This window comes from Scyliorhinus canicula, chromosome 14 (assembly GCF_902713615.1).
Source record: "Scyliorhinus canicula chromosome 14, sScyCan1.1, whole genome shotgun sequence".
Classification (NCBI taxonomy): domain Eukaryota; kingdom Metazoa; phylum Chordata; class Chondrichthyes; order Carcharhiniformes; family Scyliorhinidae; genus Scyliorhinus; species Scyliorhinus canicula.
The window spans coordinates 88,701,911-88,715,913 of NC_052159.1; the positions used below are offsets into that span (position 1 = coordinate 88,701,911).

The 14,003-nt window shown below is 46.0% G+C and overlaps 1 protein-coding gene across 1 annotated transcript in view; it reads left to right on the forward strand.

Moving 5' to 3' along the window:
• The window catches only part of naalad2 (N-acetylated alpha-linked acidic dipeptidase 2), a 232,795-nt gene that overhangs the window by 201,353 nt on the left and 17,439 nt on the right, over positions 1-14,003 (forward strand). Inside the window, exons 16-17 of the mRNA XM_038818871.1 lie at positions 5,500-5,764; positions 10,077-10,158. Of these exons, the coding sequence (XP_038674799.1) occupies positions 5,500-5,764; positions 10,077-10,158 (347 nt within the window). The remainder of the gene's footprint in view (positions 1-5,499; positions 5,765-10,076; positions 10,159-14,003) is intronic.

Consider the following 14,003-nt stretch of genomic DNA (forward strand, 5'->3'; position numbering starts at 1 on the left):
ACTTGTGACAATAAATATTATTATTATTATTCTCTGCTTTGAACCCACAGAGAAGGCCCATTCCAGTTTCGAGCCCAGGCTCCAGTGGTCGTTATTTGATTCACTGTGAGTCTGTTTCTAACCTGGTTTAAGTGGAGTCTGTCCCAGTATTACAGCTCCCTCTTTCACCAGCACTCATACCAGTGCCCATAAATCTAAATCCCTGACTCTCAGACTACTCTTTCAGCCAGGCATTCAATTCTATGATCAGTTTGACCCAATGTCAATTTACATGTGTTAGATATCATAGAATTTACAGTGCAGAAGGAGGCCACTCGGCCCATCGAGTCTGCACCGGCTCCTGGAAAGAGCACCCTACTCAAGGTCAACAAGTCCCCCTATCCCAATAACCCAGCAACCCCACCCAACACTAAGGGCAATTTTGGACACTAAGGGCAATTTATCATGGCCAATCCACCTAACCTGCACATCTTTGGACTGTGGGAGGAAACCGGAGCACCCAGAGGAAACCCACGCACACACGGGGAGGATGTGCAGACTCCGCACAGACAGTGACCCAAGCCGGAATCGAACCTGGGACCCTGGAGCTGTGAAGCCATTGTGCTAGCCACAATGCTGCCGTGCTGCCCTGCTTACATTTGAGGTCTATTTATTAATTTGAACGAAGAACCTCATTCCTAGTTTCTACGTGGAGCATGTCTTCCCCCATCTTCCACTCAAAGTTCTTCTCAAGCAATGAGAAAATATACTTAACCATGGCACTGGGGAACACAACCATAAGGACTCCAAATTATGGCTGCAGAGAACACTATCTATACCTCTGAATATACTATTCCCGACCACTGTTGCATTTCTTTTTGCTCCCGACTACTACTCCTTCTATCATGGTGCCGTGTTCAGTTTGCCCTTGCATCCAGCAGGTGGAAAGCACCTCATACCTGTTGGACAAGGTCAGAGGCTGAAATCCCTGCATCACTGCATTCAAGATGACCATACCAACCTTATCCAAGGTTGCATCCTTCTGTCCCAAGTCTAAACTAATAGCTATGTTAATGAATTGGACTGACTCCTAGATCAAAGATAAGACTCCCTGATGCATTGCAATCTCTGCTTGGACGCCAGTTCTTACTAAGTTCTATGAGTTGCAATCACTCACTACAGATGTGGTTGCTCAGGATCTCTTTGACTCCGCTAACATCCACATGCTACAACAACGACAAAACCTGCATACCCATCACTATCTCAGTTTTTCATGTTTGATTAAACTTTTTATTCACTTGCTATTTAGTTTATTATGTTGATTATCTTGTTTAATTATATTACTTTTAACATGAAAACTGTTCATAGTTTTGCTGGCATTAATTTAAACCACAGTCTTACAGCAACAAAAGGTAATAACACACCAGCCAGTTACCCATACCTGCTGTCCTCACTGTGCACCCAGGCCCTCTGCTGTCCTCACTGTGTACCCAGGCCCTCTGCTGTCCTCACTGTGCACCCAGGCCCTCTGCTGTCCTCACTGTGCACCCAGGCCCTCTGCTATCCTCACTGTGTCAACAGGCCCTCTGGTGTTGCCATTCTGCCCTCAGGCCCTCTGCTGTCCTCACTGTGCACCCAGGCCCTCTGCTATCCTCACTGTGTCCTCAGGCCCTCTGCTGTCCTCACTGTGCACCCAGGCCCTCTGCTATCCTCACTCTGTCCTCACGCCCTCTGCTGTCCTCACTCTGCCCTCAGGCCCTCTGCTGTCCTCACTCTGCCCTCAGGCCCTCTGCTGTCCTCACTCTGCCCTCAGACCCTCTGCTGTCCTCACTCTGCCCTCAGGCCCTCTGCTATCCTCACTCTGCCCTCAGGCCCTCTGCTGTTGCCATTCTGCACCCAGGCCCTCTGCTATCCTCACTGTGTCAACAGGCCCTCTCCTGTCCTCACTCTGTCCTCACGCCCTCTGCTGTCCTCACTGAGCCCTCAGGCCCTCTGCTGTCCTCACTCTGCCCTCAGGCCCTCTGCTGTCCTCACTCTGCCCTCAGACCCTCTGCTGTCCCCACTCTGCCCTCAGGCCCTCTGCTATCCTCACTCTGCCCTCAGACCCTCCTCACTCTGCCCTCAGGTTCTCTGCTGTTCTCACTCTGCCCTCAGGCCCTCTGCTATCCTCACTCTGCCTTCAAGCCCTCTGCTGTCCTCACTGTCCCCTCAGGCCCTCTGCCGTCCTCACCCTTCCCTCAGGCCCTCTGCTGCCCTCACTGAGCCCTCAGGCTGGAGGAGAGAGAACCATTAACAATATCAGATGACATGTGCGATTGCTAATTGATGGGAATGAAGTTGACGGGGCAAGAGTTTGGCCCTGCAGACAAGAAGACCTTGGGGAAGGCTTAGTTGAAGGGAAGATGGAGAAAAATGTGTTCAGGGCTTTGCTGGGGTTTGGGTTGGGGTATTGGGGGCTACGCCTTTCGAGGAGGTTTGACAGCTGATTAATTGAAATCCATAAGCTCCTTGTGCTTATGTTGGGAGCAAGAGTCCATATAAACGTTTCTATTGGTACGTGAAGAGTAAAAGATTTGTGAAGAGAAATATAGGTGTCCCTTACAGTCAGAAACAGGTGAATTAAAAATGGAGAACAAAGAAATGTCTGACCATCTAAATACATCCATTGGTAGCATGGTGGTTAGCATAAATGCTTCACAGCTCCAGGGTCCCAGGTTCGATTCCCGGCTGGGTCACTGTCTGTGCGGAGTCTGCACATCCTCCCCGTGTGTGCGTGGGTTTCCTCCGGGTGCTCCGGTTTCCTCCCACAGTCCAAAGATGTGCGGGTTAGGTGGATTGGCCATGCTAAATTGCCCGTAGTGTCCTAAAAAGTAAGGTTAAGGGGGAGGGGGGGGGGGGGGGGGGGTTGTTGGGTTACGGGTATAGGGTGGATACGTGGGTTTGAGTAGGGTGACCATTGCTCGGCACAACATCGAGGGCCGAAGGGCCTGTTCTGTGCTGTACTGTTCTATGTTCTAATATGTTCTAGAGTTGAAGGGGAGCCAATAGATGTGATTCATTTATACTTTTCAGAAGGCTCACGGCAAGGTCCCACATAAGAGATTAGCGTGTAAATGTCTTCACCCAGAGAGCGGTTAGCCTGTGGAATTCGCTAATGTTCTCAAGAAGAAATTAGATATAGCTCTTGGGGCTAAAGGAATCAAAGGATATAGTGGGAAGGCAGGGAACAGGCTAAAGTTGCATGATCAGCCATGATCATAATGAATGGCGAATCAGGCTTGAAGGGCCGAATGGCCTCCTCCTATTTCCTATGTTTCTATGCAGCTTGACCTGTTGACTGTTTTCTGTATTTATTTGAAAAATTAAGGTGTTTTTTTTACATTTGGATCTTACAATGTGAATTGACAAAGCTAAATCAGTTGAAAGGAAATGTTTCCTTCTAATCTGTAGCTGATTCTCACTACAGTCAGTGATACCAGTGGGATACGAGAATTTTAGTAGAATCAGAGGACAGAGGTGAATGTAGTGGCTATCACTAAGGAGAAGATTATGGGGAAACTGAAATTTCTGAAGGTGGATAAATCACCTGGACCGGATGGACTACACCCCCAGGAGTCAAAAGGAGACAGCTGAGGACACTGTGGAGGCATTGGTGATGAACCTTCAGGAATCACTGGAGGCAGGGAGAAAATGGCAAATGTAATATCCCTGTTTAAGAAGGGAGGGAGGCAGAAGACGGGAAATTATAGGCCGGTTAGCCTGATCTGGTCATTGGAAAGATTTTAGAGTCCATTATTCAAGATGAGATTGAGGAGTACTTGGAAGTGCATGATAAAATAGGACTGAGTCAGCACGGCTTCGTCAAGGGGAGGTCATGTCTGACAAATCTGTTAGAATTCTTTGAGGAGGTAACAAGGAGGTTAGACAAAGGAGAACCAGTGGATGTGATCTATTTGGATTTCAGAAGGCCTTTGACAAGGTGCACTATGGGAGGCTGTTATTTAAGTTAAGAGCCCATGGTATTAAGGGTAAGATCCTGGTATGGATAGAAGATTGGCTGACTGGCAGAAGGCAGAGAAAGGGGTCTTTTTCAGGATGGCAGCCGGTGACTAGTGGTGTGCCTCAGTGGTCAGTGTTGGGACCACAACTTTTCACAATATACATTAACAATCTGAAAGAATACATTAATAATCTGAAAGAAAGAACTGAAGGCACTGTTGCTACGTTAGCAGATGATACAAAGATATGCAGAGGGGCAGGTAGTATTGAGGAAGCAGTATTGTCCAGAAGGACTTGGACAGGCTAGGAGATTGAACTAGGAAGTGGCAGGTGGAATACAATGTGGAAAGGTATGAGGTTATGCATTTTGGTAGGAAGAACGGAGGCATAGACTATTTTCTAAATGAGAAAAGGCTCAGGAAATCAGAAGCACAAAGCGACTTAGGAGTCCTAGTTCGAGATTCTCTTCAGGTTAGCGTGCAGGTTCAGTTGGCAGTTAGAAAGGCAAATGCAATGTTAGCATTCATGTCAAGAGGGCTAGAATACACGAGCAGGGATGTACTTCTGAGGCTGTACAAGGCTCTGGTCAGATCCCATTTGGAGTACTATGAGCAGTTTTGGGCCCTGTATCTCAGGAAGGATGTGTTGGCCTTGGAAAGGGTCCAGAGGAGGTTCACAAGAATGATCCCTGAAACAAAAAGCTTGCCATATGAGGAGCGGTTGAGGACTCTGGGCCTGTACTCATTGATTTGATTTGATTTATTATCATATGTACCGAAGTACAGTGAAAAATATTTTTCTGCGGCCGAGGGAACGTACACAGTACGTACATAGTAGACAAAAAGAATAATCAACAGAGAACATTGATAAATGGTACATCGACAAACAGTGATTGGTTACAGTGCGGAACAAGGGGCCAAACAAAACAAACACATGAGCAAGAGCAATATAGGGCGTCATGAATAGTGTTCTTGCAGGGAACAAATCAGTCCGAGGGGGAGTCATTGAGGAGTCTTGTAGCTGTGGGGAAGAAGCTGTTCCTATGTCTGGATGTGCGGGTCTTCAGACTTCTGTACCTTATGCATTGGAGTTTAGAAGGATGAGGGGGGGAATCTTAGTGAAAGTTAAAGGATACTGAGAGGCCTAGATAGAGTAGACATGGAGAAGATATTTCCACTAGTAGGAAAAACTAGAACCCAAGGGCACAGCCTCAGACTGAAGGGATGATTCTTTAAAACTGAGATGAGGAAGAATTTCTTCAGCCAGAGGGTGGTGAATCTGTGGAACTCTTGCCGCAGAGGGCTGTGAATGCCAAATCACTGAGTGTCTTGAAGACAGAGATACTTCTTCATTAATAAGGGGATCAAGGGTTATGGGAGAAGGTTGTAGAATAGGGATGAGAAACGTATCAGCCTCGATTGAATAGCGGAGCAGACTCGATGGGCCGAATGGCCTAATTCTGCTCCGATGTCTTATGGTCTAACAATGTTAACCGTCTCAGGTATTCCTTGTGTGTTCCAGAACACTGCCAAATACAGCAGTTACCCAGTATATCACAGTGCTTACGAAACATTTGAGATGGTGGAATGGTTTTATGACCCATCCTTTAAGAAAATGCTTACAGTGGCCCAAGTACGAGGAGAATTGGTTTATGAGATAGCCGACTCCATCATCATACCTTTTGACTGCAGAGATTACGCTGAAGCTTTGACCAACTATGCAAACGTCATTTACGAGCAGGCCAAGCAGCATCAACTTCAGCTTAACAAATACCAGGTTTCCTTTGGTAAGTAAGTGTTTCAGTTGTGATTGAATTCTCATGCACATGACTGGGCACTTTCCTGTTCTACATACGTCCACATTTCTCTCATCTATTTTACCTTTTCTGCTTAACTATTTTGAGTATTAATATAGCACACATTGGGTGTTGGATGTGCTGTGTCTGAAAGGTAACTGCAGGGGAACTCCTCCACCATAACAGCATGAGAATTGACACTAATAATTGAGCTAATCTGAGAGTTACGTGAACTGGTTCTTGTTAAGAATCTACCAATTTGAAGGAGCGATTACCATCCCAGTGTGATGGACAGAATTAAAGCTCCAGATCTGGAGGTGAAAGGACAGTGTAATAATTTATCGTATTATTCATTGACAAACAATTGAAATCTGAATCATCTAAGCATATAGATTGCAAAAAGGCAAATGGATTTTAATCAAGATAACATAGGAACATAGGAATTAGGAACAGAAGGAGGCAATTCAGCCCTTCGAGCTTACTCCGCCATTCATTCAGATCATGGATGATCTCTCCTGGTCTCAAATCCACCTCCCTACCTGATCCCCATATCTCATTGATGCACGATCAATAACTACTGAAACGAGGATGTAGTCCGAATTGAAGGCTTTAATCAACAAGATGTTTCCCCAGCAGCTCGAGTACAGAAAGAGGCCGGCTGCTGGGAAACACGGGTTCTTATACCCCACCTCACTGGGCGGAGCTACCTTACGTTCCGATCAATGAAGTGCAAACACTTGGGCCAATGAGCAGCGAGCCTTCTCCACCAATGGTAGCTCACACTCCCAGGTACCGTAGTATCTCTATACTACCACACTCTTTAACCCATTTTTAAAAATCAGAAATAAACTTAAGAGCAGAAAATGCTAGAAAGATTGAGCTGATCAGGTAGCTTCTGTGAGAGACAAAGTTAACATTTGAGATCAACAATCTTTTATGATGAAGTTATGGATCGGTCTGGATCATGGTGTCATGTTAACAGTGTAGCTTTCAGTGCTAATCTTGAACAAAATATAAATCTGACAGCAATTTCCAGTAATACATATACACAGTAAATCATCAAATTCAGGACATTTCTCAACTCTTCCAGAAACTTTGCTACATTGGTATCTCACAGAGACTGGGTGTTGAAATGTACGGAAGGGTGTGGGGTTGCTGTAGTCAGCATGAAATATATCCAGTAAAGAGGTGTTTTTCCACAAACTTTGGTTTATCAGGTGACAGGAAACTCAGGTTGACACTTGGTGGCCGGTATTCAGCAAAGCAGTCAACCAGTCTGTGTACACAGAACTGTACTGTCAGCAGCAAACACACCAAACTAAATCTAAAAAGTACAAGTAAATCTCTGTTACACCCGGGAGGAATGCTTGGGGTCCTGGACGGTGGGAAGGAAGTAAAAGGGCTTGTGTTGCAAATCCCGCTTTTGCATGGGAAGATGCCATAGAGGTACCAGGGATGATTGAGAGGTTGGACAGGTGTCATGAACAGAATGGGCCCACCCAATAGTGGCAGGGTGGAACAGTAGCACAGTGGTTAGCACTGTTGCTTCACAGTGCCAGGGACCCAAGCTCGATTCCCGGCTTGGGTCTGTGCGAAGTCTCCACGTTCTCCGCTTGTCTGCGTGGGTTTCCTCCGGATGCTCCGGTTTCCTCCCACAAGACCCGAAAGATGTGCTAGTTAGGTGAATTGGACATTCTGGTTTCTCCCTCAGTATACCTGAACAGGTGCCATAGTGTGGCGACTAGGGGATTTTCACAGTAACTTCATTGCAGTGTTAATGTAAGCCTATTTGTGACACTAATAAAGATTATTATTATTGAAAAAGGGAGGTGAAGCGAAGATGCATTTGGTAATGGCATCAGGCTGGAGGTAGCAATATGGAGTTGGGTGAGATGGAAGGTGAGAACAAGGCAAATCGTAACAATGTTCTAGGAGAGAGAAAAAAGGGGAGAAATGGGAAGTATAGAAAATGAAATGATTTACTCATTTCCCTTCTTTCCACACCCAGTCTGGTCTGGTTAAAAACAGCAAGGACATTGCTGGAGTGGAGCTAGTGGGAGGGAGAATGCGGTCATAGAATCATAGAATCCCTACAGTGCAGAAGGAGGCCATTCAGCCCAGAGTATTCACCAATCGACTCCGCCCTGTAACCATAGCCTACTCTGCACATCCCTGGACACTAAGCGACAATTTAGCATGGCCAATACACCTAACCTGCACATCTTTGACTATGGGAGAAAACCGGAGCACCCAGAAGAAATCCACGCAGACACGGGGAGAATGTCCAAAATTCACACTGTCACCCAAGGCCAGAATTGCACCCGGGTCCCTGGCACTGTGAGTCAACAGTGTTAGCCAATGTGCTGCCCCTGAGAAAGGACTGCTGATATATGCTGCATGGAGCCGATGCCAATCTTCTGGGCAATGCCTCATCTGGTAATCTATTGGAGAGCTGATTGCTAAACTAATGGGGCACCCTCAAGCCCTTTTGCATAATAGCAGCAATCTGAGTTTACAAGGCAGCACTTAGAAGTTGGGTGGTTTCTACATGTACGGCATTGGAAACTGTAACATCCCTATCAAGACACCATTATGGTTGGGTCCACAAATGTGTGAATAGAATTGGCCACCACTTCCATTCTGGAAATAATGAGTTCCAAGTTCAGTACAAAGGCCTTTAAGTTATTGTTAGACTCCTCTAAGCTTATTTACATTGAAAACAGGGCATCTATGCCTTTTGCTGTGCATAATCCATCTTCTATTGGCTCCCCATTGAAGTCCTCATCTGAGTCCACTGCAATGGAACCTCTGTGCACCTATCCTTCCAGTAAGTTTGCACCTGCCCTATCCTTGCCTCATGTTTGGTGCCTCAGCTCTTGCAGATTTCATCCAGGATCTACCGACCTCCCGGCATCAACCGGCCTCCCCAGGGAGTCCCCAGCCGGGTGCTGTTCAGTGCTGGTCCACACAAATGTGGACCAGGTGAAACGGAACCCGGGGGGGGGGGGGGGGGGGCTTCCAGTTCAGGGACACTGCCGGGTGACCCCTTGGCCCTCCCACTGTAACATGGGCACCTTGGAACTGCCACCCTGGCACTGTCTGTGTCAGACTACTGCTTAACTTGACAGCCTTGGCAAAAGCTGCTGCTTAGCTTAAAACTCTAAAACACAAAGCTAAAATGCCAGTCACAGATCTGGCTCCTCTCATTAATTACATTATCTTTATCCCAATCAGATATCCTGCTTGCTTAAGTCTAAGCACAATGTCTCAAATTATATACTCTCCAGGGAATCTCCAGCAATCAGAACTAAATTCCATTAGTCCTATATAGATGAACAATTACATAGTTGAAATGAATGAAATCTGGGACACCATGACAGAAACAGCTTTCTAGTCAGATCAGGTCACAGTAAAAAGCTCACACTGCGCAAGAAGTGTGGAAAACGATATTCACAAGAAAAGTTCAGAAGTGATTTGTGTGTCAATACTGAGAGCCACTGAAATGAGTTCATGTGAAGTTTAAATGAATAAAGTGAATTTGGTTCTCATATATACTACTGAAAATTCAGAGGAATTTAAGTGGCATTTTATGGTTTAAATGGCATTTATTTGTTTCATAGGGCCGCACGGTGACACAGTTGTTGGCATTGCTGCCTCATGGTGCCAGAGACCTGGGTTCATTTCTGACCTTGTCTGTGTGGAATTTGCACATTCTCCCGTGTCTGTTTCCTTCAGTTGCTCCGGTTTCCTCCCACAATCCAAAGGTGTGCAGGTTAGGTGGATTGGCCATGCTAAATTGCCCCTTAGTGTCCAGGGATGTGCGGGTTAAGTGGGGTTACAGGGTTGGAAGGAGAGGGCGGGAGCCTGGTTAGAGTTCTCCTTCAGAGGGTTGGTGCAGACTGAATGGGCCAAACGGCCTTCTTCTGCACTGTAGTGAATCTATGATTCTATTCCTGGATTATGCCTGGAACCAGTGGTAAATTATCTGGAGGTTTGTTGCATATCCTCGCAGAGGCAGTCTGAAGACTAACTCATGATATTATGAAGCATAGTAGTTGACAAATTTCACAATGTCCATGCAGTATCATTCAGTAATGGGAGAGTACGATCTGGGGCGCTTATGTTGGATTGAAACACAGCACAAGGTGTGTTACGTGGAGATCGTAAGCTCATACAGCACCGAATGCTGGGAAGCTATTTACATAACTTCCTGTTAAATATTGGTACTGAAAAAGTTAAAAATAATATAATGCTTTCATTAAAAAGTCTAAAGGTTTTTCCACAATCTGCTTTTGTGTTTCAGACTCGCTGTTTTCAGCTATACATAACTTTACACGCATTGCCACTGATTTTCATAAACGACTGGAAAAGATTGACATCACAGAGTGAGTAATAAAATTTACTGAAAGACCGTAAAATTGAAAACCAAGTGTCACGGTTTCCTGCTGTTGTATTTTACTCTCCCACTCTTTCTTTATGCCTTTATTCGCTAATAAAGCAGACATGCCTTTGTCCCATATTGTAAATGAACCAACAAGATTTCTAAGCATAATTGGATTAGGTTCCTCATGTGGTAACCTGGACAACAGCTGGAATGTCCACAAATCAATGATGGCCAACTGATTTCTTTTAGCATATCTTCATGCATACTATTTTTCCCCTTTGTGGAATTGGGAGGTGATGGGAGCATTCCTGGCTGAACTGGGTCATGAGTGCTCATTCCATGGTCAGAAAATCTTGGTCTGTGACTTGAACCCGGTGCCTCTGAACCAGAGGTATGGACACTTCCATTGCACTACAAGACCTCCACTGGGCAACTGGCTGAAGTGTCATGATTTGAATCAAAACGGAAGTTATATTGATTCAGAATCGTAGATACGATGCAGGTGGAACAAATAAATCTGGGCTTTTAAAACATTCATTCATGGGATAGGGCTTGGTTGGCTAGACCAGCATATGTTGTCCATCCCCAATTGCCCTTGACAAGGTGGTGGTGAGATGCCTTTTAGAACCACAGTCCACGTGGTGTAGGTACACCCACTGTGCTGTTAGGGAGGGAGTTCCACAATTTTGACCAGCGACTGAAGGAACGGTGATATATTTCATGTCAAGATGGTGATAAGCTTGAAGGGGAACTTCCAGGTAATGGTGTTCCCATGTATCTGCTACCCTTGTCCTTCTAGATGCTAGTGGTCATGGGTTTGGAAAGTGCTGTATCAGGAGCCTTGGTGAGTTCCTGCAGTGCATCTTATAGGAGGTATATCCTGTCCCCACTGTGTGTCAGTGGTGGAAGGATTTACTGTTTGTGTAAGGGATGCCAGTCAAGTAGGCTGCTTTGTCCTGGATGATGTCAACCTTCTTGAGTGCTGTTGGAGCTGCACTCAACCAGGCAAGGGGAAAGTATTCCGCCACACTCCTGACTTGTGCCTTTTGGATTGTAGATTGGCTTTAGGGAGTCAGGAGATGAGTTACACACTGAAGAATTCCTAGTTTCTGACCTGCCATTGTAGCCATAGTATTTATATGGTTTGTCCAGTTCAGTTTCTGGTCAAAGGTAATCCCCAGGATGTTGTTAATGGGAGATTCCGTGATGGGCATGACATTGAATGGCAAGGAGTGATGGTTAGATTCTCTCTTGCAGGAGATGGTTATTGCCTGGCAATTGTGTGGCGCCACAGTGGCATTACTTGCCACTCTGTCAGCCCAAGTCTGGATATTGCCCACATTTTGTTGTATTTGAACATTGATTTCTTCAGTATGCGAGGAATCGCAACCCATGTTGAACGTTGCGCAAACATTCCCACTTCGGACCTTATGTTGGAAGGAAGGTTATTGATGAAGCAGCTGAAGATGTTTGGACACTGCTCTGTGGAACTCTGCAGTGATGTTCAGTACCTTAGCTGACTGACCTCCATCAACTACAGTCATCTTCCTTTGTGCCAGGTATGACTCCAACCAGTGGAGAGATCTCCCCCTGATTCCCATTGACTCCATTGTTTCTGGGCCTCCTTTAAGCCATACTCGATCAAATGCTGCATTGATATCAAGGGCAGTCACTCTCATCACACCTCTGGAGTTCATCACTTTTGTCCATGTTTGAACCAGGCTGTAATGAAGTCAGGGGCTGAGTGTCTCTGGTGGAACCCAAACTGAGTGCAGAGAGCAGGTTATTGCTAAGCAAATGCTGCTTGACAACACTGTTGATTACCCCTTTCAAATCTTTACTGATGATTGAGCCTAGACTGATGGGGCGGTGATAGGTCGGGTAGGATTTGTTCTGTTTTGTGTGAACAGGACATTCCTGGGCAATTTTCAACATTGCCTGGTAGATGCCAGTGTTATAGCTGTACTGGAACAGCTTGGCTAGAGGCACAGCAAGTTCTGGAGCATGCCTTCAGTGCTATTGTTGGAATATCGCCAGGGCCCATAGACTTTGCAGTGCATTCAACCATTTCTTGACATCACGTGGAGTGAATCCCATTGGCTAAACACAGGTATCTGTGATGCTGGAATGGATCATCCACTCAGCACCTCTGCAGAAGATTATTCAGCTTTATCCTTTGCAATGGAAGAGCGGCACAGTGGTGCAGTGGTTAGCACTGCTGCCTCACGGCACCGGGGACCTGGGTTCAATCCCGGCCCCGGGTCACTGCCCGTGTGGAGTTTGCACATTCTCCCTGTGTCTGCGTGGGTCTCACCTCCACAGCCAAAAGATGTGCAGGCTAGGTAGATTGGTCACGTTAAATTGCCCTTTAATTGGAAAAGAAAAGAATTGGATACTCTAAATTTATTTTTTAAAAATCTTTTGCAATGATGAGCTGGAATGTGTTCCTCCATCATTAAAAGTTGTTTAATTATCCTCCACCATTCACGACTGGCTATGGCAGGACTGCAGAGCTTAGATCTGATCCATTGGCCATAGGATTGCTTAGCTCTGTCTATCACTTGCTGCTTCTGCTGTTTGGCACACAAGTAGTCCAGTGTTGTAGCTTTATCAGGTTGATACCTCATTTTACTTACACGTAGTCCTGCTCCTGGCTTGCTCTGCCCTCTTCATGGTCAGCACGGGCTTGGAGGGCCGAAGGGCCTGTTCCTCGCTGTACTTTTCTTTGTTCTTTGTTCATTGAACTAGGTTGATGCCCTGTCTTGGTAACAATGGTATTATGGGGGATTATATATGAGGCTACAGAGAGTGGTTGAATACAATTCTGCTATTGCTGATGGTCCACAGAGCACTCCCTGGTTGCCCAGTTGTGAGTCACTGGATCTGTTTGAAATCTGTCCTATTTAGCACTGTGGTCGTGCCACATGACATGATGGAGGGTATCATCAATGTGAAGATGAGACTTCATCTCCACAAGGATTGTGCAGTGGTTACTCCGACTGATTCTGTCTTGGACAGATCCATGGCAGGTAGATTGGTGAGGATGAAGTCAAGTGTATTTTCCTCTCTTGTTGGTTCCTGTCACCAACATCCTCATATCATGTTTAGCAGCTATGTCCTTTAGGACTCAGCCAGCTTGGTCAGTTATGGTGCTACTGAACCATTCTTGGTGATGGACATTGAAGTCCATGGGTGCAGAATACATTCTGCATCGATGCCACCCTCGGTGCTTCCTCCAAGTGGTGTTCAGTATGGAGGAATACGTATTCATCAACTTGGGGGGGAATGAGGTTATTTCTTGCCCATATTTGACCTGATGCCATGAGACCTCATGGGGTCTGGAGTCGATGTTGAGGACTCCCAGGGTAACCATCTCCCAACTGTATCTCACTGTGCTACCACCTCTGATGGGCCTGCCCTGCCTGTGGGATAGGACATAACTAGGAATGTTGATGGCGGTTTCTAGGACTTTCTTTGTAAGGTATGATTCAGTCAGTATGACTATGTCAGGCAGCTGCTTGACTAGTCTGTGCAACAGCTCTCCTAATGTTGGCACAAGCCCCCAGATATTAGTAGGATCGACAGGCTGGATTTGCCGTTGTCATTTCTGGTGTCTTGGTCGATGCCAGCTGGTCTTTCCTTTTTGTAGACTTGGCAGTGATAGAGTATCTTGTTCAGCCATTTCAGAGGGCATTCAAGTGCCAATCACATTGCTGTGGTGGATCTGCAGTGACATGTAGGCCAGAGCAGGTAAGGACGGCAGGTTTCTTTCCCAAAAGGATATTAGTGAACCAGATGGGTTTTTATGACAATCTGCAATGGTTTCATGGCCCTTATTAGACTTTT